We start from the raw sequence: 18,675 nt of genomic DNA on the forward strand, positions 1-18,675 counted from the left end.
TCCTATTATAAAAAAAGTAAGTGTTTTGTCTTTAACTTATGATTTTGATAACTACTGAACCGACTGAGTCTTCAATTTTAGAAAAGCTTCACATGGTTTTAGGCTATTTCATTTTAGATTTAGGTCTTAAGATGGGTTTAGGCTATTTTTCTGTCCTAACTCTTCCAATAAAAATTCCCTAGATGCTAAACTATTTTTTGTTCTCTGATGCGCTCGTTTACACAATATAATGTTTCTTAAGGTATGACAAATATTTTCTTTTACTTATTTCATATCAAAATGTTAACTATGTGTCAGGGATCTAAAGGGATAAGACAATGGCAGATAAGATAATGTACATCCCCAATAATAATGCAAAAAATTACTCCTTCTGTGGATTACAGTTAGTGGTTGAAACGTTTGAACGCTCAACTTAATGAATCAACCAATCAATATAGTCACAAATTTGTTGAGCCAACGCATAAGAAAACTTGGCGTTCTCCTCCAACTATTTTAGGATAGGTTATGTTATAGGGTAGGGAGCCGAGCGCTAAGGCTAGGCAGGCAAGGGAACCGAGCGCTAAGGCTAGGCAGGCTAGGGAGCCGAGCGCTAGGGCCAGAAATGTTCGTTTTCTGAGGGGGAGGGGGGTACTCAAGTTATCAAAATTGAAAAAAAAAATTCTAAGAGGATATTACCGAAAACGTTATTATAAAACTTTGGGGACCAGTGTAATAAACAGCCGTTCCCTCCATCCCTGGCTATGTGTTCATAAGTTTTTATTTTTTTTAGATCATACATAGAATAGTATTGAACATTTTTATATATTTTTCTTCTTATTGGCAACTCTTAGTTTTTTAAGAAAAAATAAATATTGTATTTATATTTGTTATTAATAAAAAAAATTCGGAATTTTAACCATATTTTTGATGAAATATTAATCAAATAAATGTTGTCAAAATAGATATTAAATGTGATATAATTTTGCAATGGATATAGAATATACTTGGATATATTGACTGGGGAACACTTCTCGTCAATTTAGCTTTCTAATAAGGACCTTATCTATTGGTCAGTTCGTTAATCCAGTAGGAGGGAAGGGCATTGGGTAAAGGGGGTGGATGGAGGGTATCATTATTTTATCCAGATGCGAGCATCACTTTATAACAATACATGAATTTCTGATAATATATCCATTTAATTTACAGATAGTTTTAAAATTAGATGCTCTACATGGAGAAAGATTATGTTATGAAAGTTAAAATGGTGTTTGAAGGAGTTCTTTTACCATGCGTTGGTGTATTTGGTTTGGCAGGTGAGACAAGAAATGTATAACGTATATAATAACCCAGAAAACTACCAGGCACAAGTGATGGCGTCTTTTTTCGTCTGCTAGAAAATTGCTTTCTGTTCTTTTGTAGCGACTCGGCTGTGTTTATATTCCCGACGCTATTGGCTGATATTCAAGGACCCAATTAAAAGGGTTTACCCTGGCTAAAGTTACAGAGAGCTCGTGCTACCTCTAGTCTTTTACTTTAATAAAACATCCCGGGACCTATGTTAAAGCTTCCCTCAAAAAGAGAGCTGAATTGGTTGAATGTTAAGCAAGATCTTAAGAGGCAAACAAACAAAAAACAAATTTATACAATAGGTATGATGTACGTTTTTGGTTCTTTAATTTATCTACGATTTTTTAATGAATGTTGTAACCTGAGTTTTTATATTAAAATTATTGTAAGTTTTATGATAAGACCCGCATAAATACCGATAAAACTTTCGTTTTACTTTTGGTTCAAATATGTAGGATACAAACTAGGGACGTCCAAGCTTTTTTATTTTGTGGGTGTTTTAAGGTTTGAGGGGGTTAATCATTTTCCATTTTAGTTGTTACAAGAAAAAGTAAAAGAAGGCGATTCCCCTCGGGATGGTGGTGGTTCCCTCCCCTACAATAGTTATAAACCTTTCCTGTACCTATGAGAAGCTATATTGTAAAGGAGAACCATATTGGTTAAGCAGTTAGCGAGATCCCTCAGTAAACACAGACATACAGAAAGATATCCTGTTACTTTTAATAATGTTTTGGTTTTGGTTCCCCTAGCAAAATTTTTTTTTTTTACTGAAACCACTTTTATTAATGATGCGAAAAAAACACTATTTAGATTTGTAAGATGAAAAATAACGCAAGAAAATAGGACATTCTTTGTTAGTTCTATACTCTACAAAACGGGCATTTTGTGATTTGATGGTATAGAAAATTAGGCCTCCGTTATAAGATCAAAGTTATCAAGGAAAAGTCATAAACTTTTTCATTCCCAGATTTTTTATAAAAAAATTTGTTCTGATGTAATAGCTGTATCGCCCCCAGGAGATCGGATTGAGGGTACTCCTACGAATTAAAGTTTTGTTTAAAATTCATTTGGTTTATGGTTACCTAGTACTTTTTTCCTCCGGGTATCTCTGAACCAAATCTTACGAGTAAAGTTTTTTTTTGTTGCCAAATGTCTAACAGAAAACAACCTCTTTCATTGCAAGTTGGGAAGATCTATTTTGGATGGTAATTGGTTGCACCTGTTTTAGGCATCGCATCTATATTCGAAGGGATATGGAAGGCAGAAAAATAGCCTAAAACTATTTCCAGACTTATTTATATAAAACGTCTCATGGCCTATACAAAGCTCTAGTGTAAATGAGAATCATATTGGTTCAGAGGTTAGCAAGATCCTTTGCTACAGACAAAATAAGCTTAGAACTTTATATAAAAGGACTAGCGACTACGCCCCCTAGAGGCCTCTAGGGGCACATAAGAAAGGGGGAGTTGCATCACAAAACCCATTTTTTTATTTTAGATTTTTTATGGGGGGGAGGTAATTTTTTTCTACGGGCGATTCGCGATTTCTTTTGGGTAGGTGGTGGTACCCTCCCCCAAAATAGTTATAAACCTTCCCGGGACAAATGAGAAGCTAAAATGTTAAGGAGAACCCGATCGGTTCAGCGGTTAGCGAGATTCTCGGTACAAACAAACAGACAAACAAACAGACAGACAGACAAACTAACAGACAAACAAACATCCTTTATATAAACTGTATATAAAAGGATAGCAATATTATTCTACTTTGCATAAGAACTTTTGATTTAAGTGTAGTAAAACCTTAAATTAAATTCCAACCTTAATAGACCAGAGGTGGATTCTTAAAAAACTTTTGCCTCACTAAAATTAGTGAGGCTCGCAAAAAATTTAGAGGGGATAATTTTGCCTCAATATTTTGCCTCATTTTTTTAGTGAGGCAGTGAGCCAAGAAAGTTTTTAAGAATTAACCTCAGGTTAACACAATTAATAGCGGCAAAAGTTTGTTAAAGTTACAAATGTAACCAGGGACGTCAAAGCTTTTTTATGGGGGTAAATGGGGGCCTCAAAGGTTTGAGGGGGGGAATCTAATGTATTTTTTAATTTAGGTGGATAAACATCCCAATCCTAGGACGTCTATGAACGTAACTTCTACGACCGTGGGTTGTCCGACCCCCTTAAAAAAAGAACCACCTCAGGACTACTAGCTCTATTTCTGAGATCTTAAGCTTCAGACAGACGGACAGAAAGACATGATTCTACTTTGTATTATAGATATTGTATTATTTAGGAAACAGTTTATCCCTGGCTGTGTTAAGATATGGAAAACTAGATTTTCAGGTAAATAGGGGTTTTTATTTATTTCTGCAAGGGAACCTAAGTTTTTGTGCACGAGTCCCTATTAAACATGAAATAATGGATTGACATACAATTTTTGATAGTTTTTTTGTGATGTCAATCTATGGTATATTATGGTAGATCTAATATTATTGGGTTTTTTTTATAAGGGTATAGAGGCGTTTCTTCGCCCATAGTATAAACCTTATAAAACCCTTTTACCAAAATTTTCGGACGTTTTTTTTTGTTTTTGTAGGATTCGTTAGCTTGTTTGGAGACGTATCCATAAGAGTAAAGTATTTAAACATTGCTTCTATTAAGCTTCGCTGATATGGTTCTCGCCATCCTTGTTTTTTTTAACAGACTTGTTATTTACCTAATTTTTTTAGGAAATATTTTCGTTGTTAAATTATCATATATATTAGAAATTTATTTGGTTGAAAAAACGTCAAAAGAAAGTGTAATTGAAAAAACAACTTTATTGACAGATTTTCTTCACGTTTTTAAGTAAATAATTCAAGGGATCTAAAGGGATAAGACAATGCCTGATAAATTGATGTACATCCCGAATGATTATAAATAAATTATTCCTATTATATAAAACGTTATTATCGAGAAGGAGGGGAATAACCACTAACAAAGGATAGAGTTTTTTGGTATGGGGCAGAGTTTTTTAGCCTGCTTGGGGAGGAACCTATCGCCCATACTATATTATAACTATTCACAGGGAGGGAGGGGACAATGTGCTGTTTATTACCCTAGTCTCCAAAGTTCTATAATAACGTTTTCTTATTCTTTAATTTAATAACTTTTGGGACTTTTAATGAATTTTGGATTGGTTGGTTCATGAAGTTTAGTGTCCAAACATTTCAACTATAATCTACAGAAAGGTTAATTTTGTTTATCTTCATCGGGGATGTATATCAATTTATAGGCCATTGTCTTATCCCTTTAGATCCCTTGCAACACTAGCTAGCAAGGTAAGCAGCAGAACCACTTGACAACTCAATATTTTTTTATATTCACATTTTTTTAGATGCAAAACTTCTCTATAATTAGGGTAGGTCCGTGCGTCAGTCCGTACGTCTGGAACAGATAGCTTTTTTCGTTAATTTAGGCATGTTAGAATTGTCCTATTGATTGCAAACTTTGCATGGTAATTTCTGTAGTAGGTAGGTACGATTTAGAAAGCGTAGCAACTCGTTACCAGAATGTCCGTAAGTCCAATTTTAACATGTTGAATTTTTACTTTTTTAGCAACAAATTTTTATGTGATCTAATTATCCGATTGTTCTGATTTTTAGTATACTGATTCCTGGGACAACAAAGTACAATATTAAAAGCAATGCAACTCTATAATCGAGTCCTAAAAATGTAAATATGTCCATAAATATTATCCTGTTTCAAGAAGTTTTTTAACAAATTTACTCACAATTTTGCTTCGACTCTTATACATTTATATTCTGATTATTCAGTTCTGACACTATACAAGTGTTAATGTCCGTTTGTCCTACCGTTTCAGAGCTTCGCCTTTATGGATATTGTCATCCTTGTTTTGTATTAATCTATTTGTTGTTTTTTTAGGCATCTTTTGTCTGGCTGTTAACTATTCTTTCTTTTTTTGATTTAATTAGGTAAAATATTTCAATATTCATTAGATTTTTATTTTACTAAAAAACTAATGAGCAAATAGTACGAGATTAGCTTTTAATACCTTTATTTCCCAGAAGTATCTCTTTCAAAGAAAATTAGGTTATAAAATATTATAAAAAGTCTTTGTAAGGCTTTTTTCAACGTGCGTCAGATTTTAATTTTTGGAATCAGCTTATTCTCAATAGCTATTCCAAGTATTTTATGCTAAAAAGATTGATATACGTCCGGGATCTAAAGGGATAAGACAATGGCCGATAAATTGATGTACATCCCTAATGATGATACACAAAATTACTCCATCTGTAGATTACAATGAGTGCTTGCAACGTTTGGACTCCTAACTAAATGAACCAATCAATCAAAATTCAATAAAAGTCCCCAATGTTGTTAATCCAACTAATAAGAAAACGTTATTATAATACTTTGGGGACTATTGTAATAGACAGACCAATATTCCTGATATAAATAATTTTTTTTAGCTAGAAACATATATGGAAAAAACGTTTTCCAGTATGGCTTTGAAACTGATTAATATCCGCTAGATTAGAACCGGTTCTCATCCATACTGAAAAACATTAAAAACATACAATTTTCCGTGGATATTAAAATAAATGCTGTCAATAAAACGATGCTTTACATGATTTTTCAGTAAGACTGAGAATTGGTTCTAATCCAGCGGATATTAATCGGTTTCGAAGCCATACTGGAAAACCCGTTCTAGAATGTTCAAAAATACAAAACTAATAATGCTTTTTTATGTATTGTAGTATATTAAGCAATTCGTTGATATTTTCTCTACCACTGTTATCACAGTATTATAGATTACAGGTAATGAGATTAATTGTAGAGAAGCAGCTCTGCAAGCTTAATATGTCGTACTGTCTGTACTAACTAATGTTTATTTTTGCTCTACTTCTGTCTGTCTGTAATTTGAGAGGGTATCATTTTTAATTTAAAGACCACTATAAGATCTAGAAAACCCTAAATACCAGGCTTACCTAAGAAGTTTGGTCCAATAAGAAAGGGGGGGGGGCGCCCTCCCCTAAATTTTGAACTTCGGAGGGTGTTGGGGTATCCTTCCTTGAAATATTTCTAAAACTTCCTAGGACCTGTAAAGGAGAACCATATCGGTTCAGCGGTTACCAAGATCCATTGGTATAGACAGATATCCTCTTAGTCTACTACAATATTCAAAGAAAAAAATTTCTTTAGTGCGTGTCAATTGAGTTACAGTAAAACCAGTTTAAACAAAAAAAAATACATAACTATAATTTCATAAAAATAAAATAAATCCTATCAAAGTGTTGATCGTGTTAAATCTCTTTAAAAATTCAAATTATCCCTTTTCATTTTTTTTCCTAGAATTTCACATTAAGCAATAAAATGTTGTAAATTATTTCTTTTTAGAATCCCTTAGATCTTTTTAGTAGCGAAGCTACTCTATAATTCACTTTGTCCGGCAGTCAGTCAGTCAGTCAGTCCGTAACGCTATGGGGGAAATGGGATTTACTCAGCTCATATAAAAGATAGAATGCTGATTTTTTTTGACAACATTCCTATTATTAAGAAGCACAATTAACTATAAAACATCGATGGCGGTCGGACCACTTTTTAGCAGGTTTTAGGCTCTTTTTGTATTTTTCACATTTTTCTCCTTATCTTTGGTGTTTATGGTCCGATTTCCAAAATTTTTTCAGTTATAGATATCAAAATCAAATTTCCTGTCGTTTAAAGAATACAATTATGACGGTCAGACTGCCTTTAAGCAGGTTTTAGGCTATTTTTGTATTTTTCACATTCTCTCCATATCTTTGGTGTTTATGGTCGGATTTCCAGAATTTTTTCAGTTAAAGATATCAAAATTAAATTTCCTGTCGTTTAAAGTAAACAACCATGACAGACTGTCTTTTTGAAGGTTTTTGGCTATTTTTAAATTTTTCACTTATTTTTCCATTTCCAATACACTTTAAATCTACTTGGACGTATTCCCATCCATGATTGTGCTTCGCTACTTATGGATGTTGTCATCCTTGTTTTATTATTTTTTCCAAACATTTCAACATTTTTTCACATAAAATTTAATCTAAAATGTTATAAGATTACTTTATCTAACACTATAAGGATTGCTACTACTATACAACGATATACTTGTCTGTCCATCCATACATTTATTATATTTGTGCAGGGACGTCCAAGCTTTTATTTTGTGGGAGGTAATGGGGTTTCAAATGCAATGTATTTTTTAAAAAGTTTGATGGGGCAAATAAGAGGTTTTAAAGTTTGAGGGGGTATTATACCTCTTTACCCCTAACCTTGGATGTCTATGTTTTTATGGGCTATTTATTTGTCTGTTTGTACCAAATGACCACTAGACAGATAAGATTTTTACTTTAAATTGAAACTTATTATTGGTCCAAAAAATTAGAAGGTGCCCTTATCTTCCGAATCAAATAATTACCCACCCTAAAATCTTTTTTTTAAATTAAGGTTTAAAGTTCTTGGCTGACTATACCTTTTTTAAAAATACTTAGAGTTGCAACCGCTAGTATTAAAAAACTTGACATTAATGGTTAAAAAGATTTTACATTAAGATCTTTTGAAAATATTACTATTACTCAAATTTTATTTATTGTTATTGCTGTGCTACTAATGAACATAATTGTTTTCTTTAGATTTTGCCTCATTTGTTGCCATATTTCTTGTTGCCTGTTGCTCAAATTGCCATGACAGGTTCCATACTAACAACATTGGCTGTGGCAATAGAAAGATTTGTGGTTGTCTGCAGGTTAGACATTTATTTATCCGCGACTATGGTGTAATTCTGAGAATAAGGAAGAATTTGGGGGAATATGGTAGAATATGTTAGAATTAGGAAGAATTTGTAAAGATAAGGTAGAATTTGTGAGGATAAGGTAGACTTTGTGAGAATAAGGTAGAATATGTTAGAATTGGAAAGAATTTGTAAGGATAAGGTAGAATTTGTGAGAATAAGGTAGAATTTGTGAGGATAAGGAAGACTTTGGGGAAAAGGTAGAATAAGGGAAAACTTGTAAGGATAAGGTTCTATACTAACAACATTGACTGTGGCAATAGAAAGATTTGTGGTCGTATGCAGGTTAGACATTTATTCATCCACGACTATGGCATAATTCTGAGAATAAGGAAGAATTTGGGGGAATATGGTAGAATTAGGAAGAATTTCTAAGAATAAGGTAGAATTTGTGAGGATAGGGTAGACTTTTTGAGAAGTAGGAAGAATTTGTAAGAATAAGGTAGAATTTGTGAGGATAAGGTAGACTGTGTAAGTATAAGGTAGAATATGTTAGAATTAGGAAGAATTTGTAAGGATAAGGTAGAATTTGTGAGGATAAAGTAGAACATGTTAGAATATGGAAGAATTTGTAAGGAGACGGTAGACTTTGTGAGGATAAAGTAGAACATGTTAGAATTAGGAAGAATTTGTAAGGATAAGGTAGATATGTTAGAATTAGGAAGAATTTCAAGGATAAGGTAGACTTTGTTAGGATAAGGTAGAATAAGTTAGAATTAGGAAGAATTAGTAAGAATAAGGTAGAATTTGTGAGGATAAGGTAGAATTTGGGGGAATAAGGTAAAAGAATTTGTAAGGATAAGGTAAATAAGGAAGACTTCAGGGGAATATGGTAGAATAAGTTAGAATTAGGAAGAATTTGCAAGGATAAGGTTGACTTTGTTAGGATAAGGTAGAATAAGTTAGAATTAGGAAGAATTTTAAGGATAAGGTAGACTTTGTGAAGATAAGGTAGAATAAGTTAGAATTAGGAAGAATTTGTAAGGATAAGGTAGAATTTGTGAGAATAAGGTAGAATTTGTGAGGATAAGGAAGACTTTGGGGAAAAGGTAGAATATGTTAGAATTAGGAAGCATTTGTAAGGATAAGGTAGAATTTGTGAGGATAAGGTATATTTTGTGAGAATAAGGTAGAATAAGTTAAAATTGGAAAGAATTTGTAAAGATAAGGTAGAATTTGTGAGAATAAGGTAGAATTTGTGAGGATAAGGAAGACTTTGGGGGAATAAGGTAGAATATGTTAGAATAAGGGAAAACTTGTAAGGATAAGGTTCTATACTAACGACATTGACTGTGGCAATAGAAAGATTTGTGGTCGTATGCAGGTCAGACATTTATTTAAACATTAATATAAATTATTATCTGATATTAGGTTAGTTTAGGTTAGGTTAGGTTTGAGATAGCTCAAAAGTTTTATTAATCAAAGATATAGGGGATTGTGGTTGCTAGAGAAAAAGTATAATATCAAATAATTAGGGATTTAGGGAAGAGACAATTGAATATAATTCTTCTCAAAAGTAGTTGGTAATGATATGGTTAGGACAGCTAAAGGTTGAAAATTTATTTAACCTCCATTGTCTTCTCCTTCATTGCCAATAATAATTGATATAGGATATACATGGATATATAAATAAGGGAAAAATCTGTTGTCAATTTAGCTTGCTAACAAGGACCAAATTTAGTGGTCAGTGCTTTCATCCAGTTTAAGGGAAGGGGATGGAGAAAAGGGGGGTAGAGTAAATGAAAATCTGGTGCAACATCCAAGTAATAATATATGGATACTAATGGTTTATTTCTTATTCAGGCCACATGTACCCCTGCATAAATACACAGGAAGAATTGCCTGTCTGGTTCTCTTATTCTTATCCATAGTTCTTAATATCACCAGATTTATGGAATATCAACCTAAGGTTAGATTAGCAGATGTATATGCAGACAACTACCTCCTTTCATTTTTCAAAGACCTCTTTGGTCTGCTTCTAAATTATTTTCTGCTACTTGGCTGTGTAATATAAGCGATACCATTGGTTGATTATCAATGACCCAATAGAAAGGTTGTACAAGACGGTTGCGATGAGGAGATACAGTTATTTAATCCTTTCTCCCTCTAGTATTTTACTTTAATGTTAGATTAAAAAATATCAGAGATCTAATGGGATAAGATGAATGGCCGATAAATTAATGTACATTACCAATTTAATGACACATGTAATTCCCTCTTAATTCTGTAGATTACAATTATTGGTTGAAACATTTGGACACTCAACTTAATGAATCAACCAATCCAAAGTCAGTGAAAGTCCCCAAAGTTGTTAAGCAAACAAATAAGGAAAAATGTAAGTTTGAAACTTTAGGGACTAGTGTAATAAACAGCCAATTGTCCCCCCTATCTCTCTCTCTCTCTCTCTGATTAAATGTAGTATATCTAGCTCCATAATCAGTATATTGGACCTCTCACTTTTAATTTTGGTTTTAAAGAATTTTTTTTCTTTGGTCCTTTGCCATTGGTAGGTGATACTCCCCAAGCAAAAATCTTCCCTTGGCCTAGCTTCACTGTAAAGTAGAACCTAATGGTTAGCGAGATTCTTTAGTACACACATACAGAGCTTCTGTTACTTTTATACTAATACTTAATTGTACCAACTGATCATCTTTTTTTTTATATTTTTAGCAAAATTTGATAATGTTTCCTGAGAACTACAGCTTGAGTGGTGGAGTTGTTACTTTTCATAATAAGGAATAAACATCATTTATATACAATAAAATTCATTATAATATGCCCAAATTAGCGTTACAGACATACAGACGGATAGACCCTTTTTATAGAATATTTTCTTTTAAAAAATGGATACTGTAGAATACGTGAATATATTGTTAGGGGAAAAAATAGTCTTCAATTTAGGTAGCTAATATGCACCTCATTTATTGTTCAGTTCTTTCATCCAGTAGGAGTTGGGAGGGATGGGGTAAAGGGAAGCTGAGGGGGGAATCGTTATTTTAGCTAGCTACAAGTTTCATTTTATTACATATCATAAAAATCTAGTGTAAGATCCAAGTAATAAATTAATTCAGAATAAATACGATCGTATAAAATCTTGCTGTCATAAAGTTAAAAATCAACATGTTTTAAATGTTCAATGGACAGCTAGAGCCTAATTATAGAAAACCTTCGCTTTTAAAAAGGTGAAATAAAAAATGTTTTATTATTGTACAGACTTCTGGTCATAAAACGTACAGTTTTTATACAATAGAACCCACAACAGCCAGGCTAGATCCCACAGTTTCCCAGGTATAGATACAAGTTTTCAGTATATTCGCTGGATTAGAATCGGCTCTCACCAATACTGTAAAATCATAGATAGCAACGTATTACAGACAATTTTCCATGAATATTAAATTAAGAATCATAAACTCTATACCAGTTTTGTTGGTTCAGGCCTATGGCCCCTCAGGGCTGATAAATCTTTCATTTTAATATCCGCGAAAAGCTGTCTATAATACGAAGTGATAAATAACAGTTACATACCTCAGTCAGCCATGGACATTTTGATTGCATAACCTTTATTAAAATTGTGTGTTACTGCATAGTAATTTTCACTTGCATTGAAGTTATATCCTTTAAAATTTAGCCACGATTAAGCCTCAAAAATAAACACATTTGGAAGTTTTGAAAAGATTTTTAAAAGGGAGATTGCCATATTTTGCTTAGGTTGAGCTGATTTTTAAAATTGTAAAAGGTTGATTTCCCTGAGGCTTACAGGCGGCTTATGCGCGGCGGCCGAGCACTGAATTTTACTATATGATAGCAATTTTACTATGATCTCAACGGATGGAATTATAAATGTATTTCCCAATTTGTATAAACAAAATAACCAAATATGCAGATTAAAATTCTCGGTGGAAAGGTTTGGACACTGTTACTTTGTACAACCCAATCAGAGACATAGAATGAGGGGCATTTAATAATAGTCCATTTTCACTCCCTTCCCAAAATGTATATGGATTTAAAACAATACCGTCTTCAAATAGAAATTTTTTTTTAAAACCAATTTTGATTTTAGGTTGTGACAGCAGTGTCGATAATTTTCCTAAATATTCTTCCTGTATTTTGTATGTCAGTTTTAAACATCTGTATCTACAGGGTAAGTAGGTTTTAGTTTATTTGCGAATCTACTCTATAAGTTTCTGTCTATTTGTCAGTTTTTCTTTATAAATCTAAACAAAGTAGTATATAAATATGTTGCAAAACTGCATAAAACTGGGTGTGGTTTTAGGAAATGATTACATTTCTAGGAACTTATTATAGAGATAATTCGCCTATAACATTGTACTCTATTGTCCTAGAAACCATTATTCCAAAAAACATATGAATAGGATAGTTATATCAAACAAAGAATTGTACACAAAAAGATAAAAATTAGCATATTTTAGATGGACATACCAATTATATAGTCGCTACGCCTTCTACTCATACGTATTTGGTACAGGAATCATCATGCAAAGTTTGAAAACGATAGAACAATTCAAACATGCCTAAATGAACGATGAAAGCTAACCTGCATTATATTTTGCTATTGTAATTATAGAAGGCTTCATTTTTAAAAAATTGGAATTTTAATAAATTGTGTTATTAAATTTGACTACATTTGTTTTCATTTAAACTGATTTTATTTTTTTAATATTTTTTTATATTATTTTAGAGTATAAAACGAAGATCTGCACTTATAACATCGGTCACTAGAGAAAGAAGGTACAATTTTAATATCTGCTGGGTCGGAACCGGTTCTCAGCCTTACTTAAAAATCATGTATCGTATCGTATTCTGGACAAATTTCTACGAATATTAGAGTAAAAATCATAAGATTAATACCAGTTTTATTGGCCAGGCCTTCATTATATTTTAATTATGAATTTTAATCACGGGGAAAACTGTCTATAATACGATGCGATAAATAACTATTATGCATATATTCTTTAAGCCTGTATAGTTAATGTTATACTAAAGTAATAGGATGTGTGTATGTATGCATGTCCGCTATGAACTTGTAAACAGCTGGACAGTTCTTTTCACAATTTTCATGAAAGTTTTACATTGGTCTAGGGAAAGTGTTATTTTGCTATTGTGCCCCCCCCCCCCCCTCCTCCGAGAAAAAGGGAAGATACATAGACTTACAAGATTGGGAGTAAATGGCTGATCAACCCCCCCCCCCTCAAACTTTGCATCGCCTCTATATACCCCCCTCCAAATAAAAAGCTTGTACGTCCCTGTGAAAATTCCACTTGTAGAGTTGCTACGCACCTCAAGATGTTTGTAACAGTTATGATGAAAATTGTGAATGGAAATTCCGATGAAAATTTAAAATTTTGCCAATATGTTGAAAATTTATTTATGAAAGATTTAATATTGAATGTTTACGTAAATCTTTCTCATAACCACTACAGTATATTATGTCAAAATAATAACAAAAATCACATAAATCCTTCCCTTTTAAAAGTTTAAATACTAATTTTTTATACAGCAACAATAGTTTTATAAGGGGAAATTGTCTATTTTATTTCAACTAGTGGCTCTTAGAGGTTTCTTTAGACATTTAAGGTGGGGGGGGGGGAGAGTCTACACCACCCATCTATTTTAGTTTTTACTACATTTTTTGGATTGGGGGGGGGGGGGCATTTTTCTAGGGTTAATTTCTCTTGGGATGTTGGTGGTACTCTTCTCTTAAAATAGTTATCAACCTTTCCATGACCTATGCAGAGAAGTTGAAGTAAAGCGGTTAGCGAGATCCTTCGGTACAAACAGACAGACTCATACGCATCGTGCTACGTTTATATATTGATAAAAACGTCTAATGGTCTATTATATCTAATTAATAGTATAGTCAGAATATATCCTTTTAAATAAAGTAGTAATCTTTTTTGTCCGTAGCGAACTATCTCGTTTTTCTTAACAGTGAAGCTTCTTATAGGCCCTGAGATAGTTTTAGTCTATTTCATTGCTACAAATAAATATTGGTATGGTTTTAGGCTATTTTTCCGCCATTACATATTCCTTTGATGCTAGGGTCGCAACCACTAGTATTATAAATAATACCGCCAATAAGATGATGATATAGAACAGTATTTATTTTCAGGAATCTTGGTATAGCCGCTATTCTGGTGACAATTGTTCTTGTTTTTGTGCTCTGCCATTCTCCAAAATGTATTATTCTCTTTCTGGAACTTATTGCTGTCATATCAGGTGAGTGACAAACCAGGAATCTTAAGGGATACGAAAATGGAAGATAAATTGATATATATACTCAAAGATGATAAAATACTTTAATAAAAGTACCCAAAGTTTTTAGACCTACGAATAAAAAAACTTGTTTACAAAACTTTGTGGGTAATATCCTCTTTTTTCAATTTTGAAATTTTTATACCTCCCTCCCTGACAGAATTATGAGCTCTGGCCGCGGCGCTCGGCACCCTTGCCTGCCTAGCCGCAGCGCTCGGCCCCCTTGCCTGCCAACCGTAGCGCTCGGCCCCCTTGCCTGCCTAGCCGCAGCGCTCGGCTCCCTAGCCTAAAACCTAACCTAACCTAAAATAGTTGTTCTGTCGGGGGGAAGGGGGGGTATATAAATTTTCATAATTGAAAAAAATATAAGAGGAGAACGCCACTTTGTGTACTAATGTAATTTGGGTGAGGTGGTTCTATGCAGGGATCGGAAGCCTCACGTAAGCCGCGTGTAAGCCTCAGTGAAATCGTGATTTTATCACTATAAAATTCAGCTGGATGTATAAAACGGCTCTTTAGCAGACAATCCTTCTTTCTGAATTTTTTTTTCTGCTCACAAGCAGGTTTAAAACTGAGGCTTATGCGCGGCTTACGTGAGGCTTCCGATCCCTGGTTCTATGAAACATACATCTATAATTATAATTTATTTATTGCAATTAAAATACTTTATATCCATGGAAAGCTGTTTACAAAACGATGCGAGAAATAACTATTAATAAATTAAAGACTAACATGTTGTTTATTTAATTATTTTCAGGCATAACCCCAACCTGGGGCCCCCGCTATGAGGTTGTTGTGTCTGTTTCTCATTTTCTGCTGACCGCCAACAGCTCAGCTAATTTTCTCATCTACTGTGCCAAGGTAAAGTTTAGTTTGTAAATTCATTATTAGGCAGCGATGTAAAGGGATAAAGCAATGGTCGATAAATTGATGTAAATCCCCAATGATGATACACAAAATTATAACTTCTGTAGATTACAATTACTGGTTGAAACGTTTGGACACTAAATGAACCAAGCAATCAAAATTTTAAAAACAAATAAGAAACGTTAAAAAAACATTGGGACCATTGTAATAAACATTCCCATGTACCCTCCCTCCCAGCCTCTAGGTATCTTTAAAACAAACGCCCTGATATACTTCAGGGGATGGCTACACCAAACATATACACTGTGAGCTACAATTGAATCAAGACAAAAGTAAGTGCCGAGCCCTGGGACCTATGTAGGGTGAAAATAGACATAAATCCTTGATGATTCCAGGTGGAGACAAAATATTTCAGCGGGGTCTTTTGATTTTTTTTCAATTTTAAGTTCTGAAAAAAAATTGAAAAAAATATGAAAATCTTTAATAAAAAACAAACAAAAAATAATTTTTAATATTTTTTTTTATTAAAAGATACAAACAACTTATATAAATACTATAAGCTTTAAAAAATCACAATTTTTAAATTTAGACTTTCAATATAAAGATTTTTAGATAAAACCTAACAACAAATTCTAACATATTTCTGATCAACATAGCAATAAAACGTCTTTTGCAAAATCTTTATCATCAAAAATAAATAGCACTTACTAAAGGTTTTTTTCCATTTAAACTTATACTTATCACATTAATTAACTTTAAAGATTGATTTTTTTTTAAAGAAAGGTTGCGTGATTTTTTTCTTCATAATTAATTGCCTAATTTTAAGATTCAGACAAAAAACCTTACTACTTTATATTAAGGGATAATCTACTAGCAGCGGCTACGCCTCTAGAGGCGTATGAGGCCCTCGGGTTGGGGGGGGAAGTCGAACCCCCCCTTACAATTAAAGTTTTTTTTAATGAAAAAGTTAAAAACATTTATTTTGGAGAGTTAATTCTCTTGGGATAGTGGTGGTACCCTTCCCAAAATAGTTATAAACCTTACCAGGACATATGAGAAGCTACCATGTAAAGGAGAACCATATCGTTTCAGTGGTTAGTGAGATCCCTTGGTGCACAAAGACTCACATAGAACCTGTTACTTTATTATAAAGATACATATATACACAGAAACTCTACAATCAGAGTATGTCTGTTTGTTCATCCGTCTGTATAAAAACAATACAGAATATATTTATTTGGTACTAGCAGCTACGCCCATAGAGGCCTTTAGGGGCACTTAAGAGGGGAAGAAGGGGTTGAATTCAACAACTATATTTTTATTTTAGGCTTAAAAAGAAAAAGGTTTTTTTTATGTGTTGTGGGGTCCTTTTTTAAGGGGCGATTTCTCTTAGGGAGGTAGAGGTACCATCCCAAAAGAAGTTATAAACCTTCCAAGGACCAATGAGAAGCTACATAGTAAAGTAAAAAAAGAACCATATCAGTTCTTAAGCGTCAGAAAGATGGACAAACAGACATCAATATATTTTGTATCATAAATAGTGCTTTAAAGCAGGGAAAGGAATATCATCTAAAAAAAAATTTTTGCTATTGTTTAAAAGTTATATCCCTGTATAAAAAAGATAGGATGTCCATGTGTTTTTTTTCTGTCTGTGCCTAAAGTTCTTGCTAACCGCTGGACCAATTTGATTCTTCTTTATTGACTTATCTTTTAGACTGATAATAGGATCAACATATAAAGGAGTAGTTTAGTGTCTATTAATCCTTATATAAAAATAACAGTTTCTATGTCTGTCTGTTTGTGTGTATATGTGTGTGGGTGTCTGTCGGTACCGAAGATTCTTTATAACCGCTTAACTTTTGGTTCCAGCTTTTCATGGTCCTGAGAAATTTTGAGTTTAGAAAAAAATGAGTTCCTACCAACATTTAAAAAAAAAAATTTCTTTTACATACTACAACTGAAAGTAGGGGAGGGGTCAACTCCCCCCCCCCCCTTATCAAAGGCCCCTAGATGCCTCTAGGGGCAAAACCGCTAGTGATAAAATAATTTTTATCTTGAATTATGATTAAAGTGTTCTTTTTCCATTTTATAAAACTAATTGTAATTATCAACCTCAAAAGAATACAAAAAAAGAAAATAGCAAGTGGGACTTGTTGCGATTTTTGTTTGGTTGGTTCATTAAATTAAGTGCCCAACATTTCAACCATTAACTGAAACATAAAGAAGGGTTATCCATGTATCATATTTGGGAATGTAAATCAATTTAGCGGTCATTGTCTTATCCCTTTAGATCCCTGAATAGTATGTAACAATGATCAATGGTTCTTTTTTTCTATGTAGCTTCTCATTGGTCCTTGGAAGGATTATAACTTTTTTAGGAGGATACCTCCACCATCCCAGGAGAAATCACCCCCTAAAAAAGGACCCCATTACACACACAAAAATAACTTTTTCTTTTTAAGCCCAAAATAAAAATCTAATTGTAGAATTCAACCACTTCTTCCCCTCTCAAGTGCCCCTAAAGGCCACTAGTACCAAATAAATATATTCTGTATTGTTTTTATACAGACTGATGTACAAACAGACATACTCTGATTGTAGAGCTTCTGTGTATATATGTATCTTTATAATAAAGCAACATGTTCAATGTGAGTCTTTGTGCACCAAGGGATCTCACTAACCACTGAAACGATATGGTTCTCCTTTACATGGTAGCTTCTCATATGTCCTGGTAAGGTTTATAACTATTTTAGGGAAGGTTACCATCACCATCCCAAGAGAATTAACTCTCCAAAATAAATATTTTTAACTTTTTCTTTAAAAAAACTGTAATTGTAAGGGGAGTTCGACTTCCCCCCCAACCCAAGGGCCCCTATATGCCTCTAGAGGCATAGCCGCTGCTAGTAGAGTATCACCTAATATAAAGCAGTAAGGTTTTTTGTCTGAATCTCAAAATTGGGCAATGAATTATGAATAAAAAATCACGCAACCTTTCTTTTTAAAAAATCAATCTTTATAGTTGAATAATGCAAAAAGTATAAGTTTAAATGAAAAAAAGTCTTTAGTAAGTGCTATTTATTTTTGATGATAAAAATTTTGCAAAAGACGTTTTATTGCTATGTTGATCAGAAATATGTTAGAATTTGTTGTTAGGTTTTTTCTAAAAATCTTTATATTGAAGGTCTAAATTTGAAAATTATGAATTTTTTAAGGCTTATAGTATGTATATAAGTTGTTTGTATCTTTTAATAAAAAAAAAATATTAAAAATTATTTTTTGTTTGTTTTTTATTAAAGATTTTCATATTTTTTTCAATTTTTTTTCAGAACTTAAAATTGAAAAAAAAACCAAAAGACCCCGCTGAAATATTTTGTCTCCACCTGGAATCATCAA

The 18,675-nt window shown here is 32.9% G+C and overlaps 2 protein-coding genes across 2 annotated transcripts in view; both read left to right on the top strand.

The window, feature by feature from the left end:
- Positions 1-1,183: 1,183 nt before the first annotated feature.
- On the top strand, positions 1,184-10,884 carry LOC145333183 (FMRFamide receptor-like). Its single transcript, XM_080178333.1, has 7 exons — positions 1,184-1,292; positions 3,613-3,662; positions 5,244-5,293; positions 6,080-6,140; positions 7,985-8,097; positions 9,946-10,051; positions 10,813-10,884. The coding sequence occupies exons 1-7, from the start codon at positions 1,202-1,204 to the stop codon at positions 10,882-10,884; spliced, it is 543 nt and encodes a 180-aa protein (XP_080034459.1). The 5' UTR covers positions 1,184-1,201.
- A 475-nt stretch (positions 10,885-11,359) lies between these two features.
- The window catches only part of LOC145333184 (uncharacterized), a 53,907-nt gene continuing 46,591 nt past the window's right edge, over positions 11,360-18,675 (top strand). The window contains exons 1-5 of the mRNA XM_080178334.1: positions 11,360-11,430; positions 12,203-12,283; positions 12,842-12,891; positions 14,273-14,379; positions 15,173-15,276. Coding sequence (XP_080034460.1) covers positions 12,254-12,283; positions 12,842-12,891; positions 14,273-14,379; positions 15,173-15,276 — 291 coding nt within the window. The 5' untranslated portion in view covers positions 11,360-11,430; positions 12,203-12,253. The remainder of the gene's footprint in view (positions 11,431-12,202; positions 12,284-12,841; positions 12,892-14,272; positions 14,380-15,172; positions 15,277-18,675) is intronic.

Source organism: Acartia tonsa, chromosome 12, assembly GCF_053477335.1.
Source record: "Acartia tonsa isolate MP-2025a chromosome 12, ASM5347733v1, whole genome shotgun sequence".
In the NCBI taxonomy this organism is placed as follows: domain Eukaryota; kingdom Metazoa; phylum Arthropoda; class Copepoda; order Calanoida; family Acartiidae; genus Acartia; species Acartia tonsa.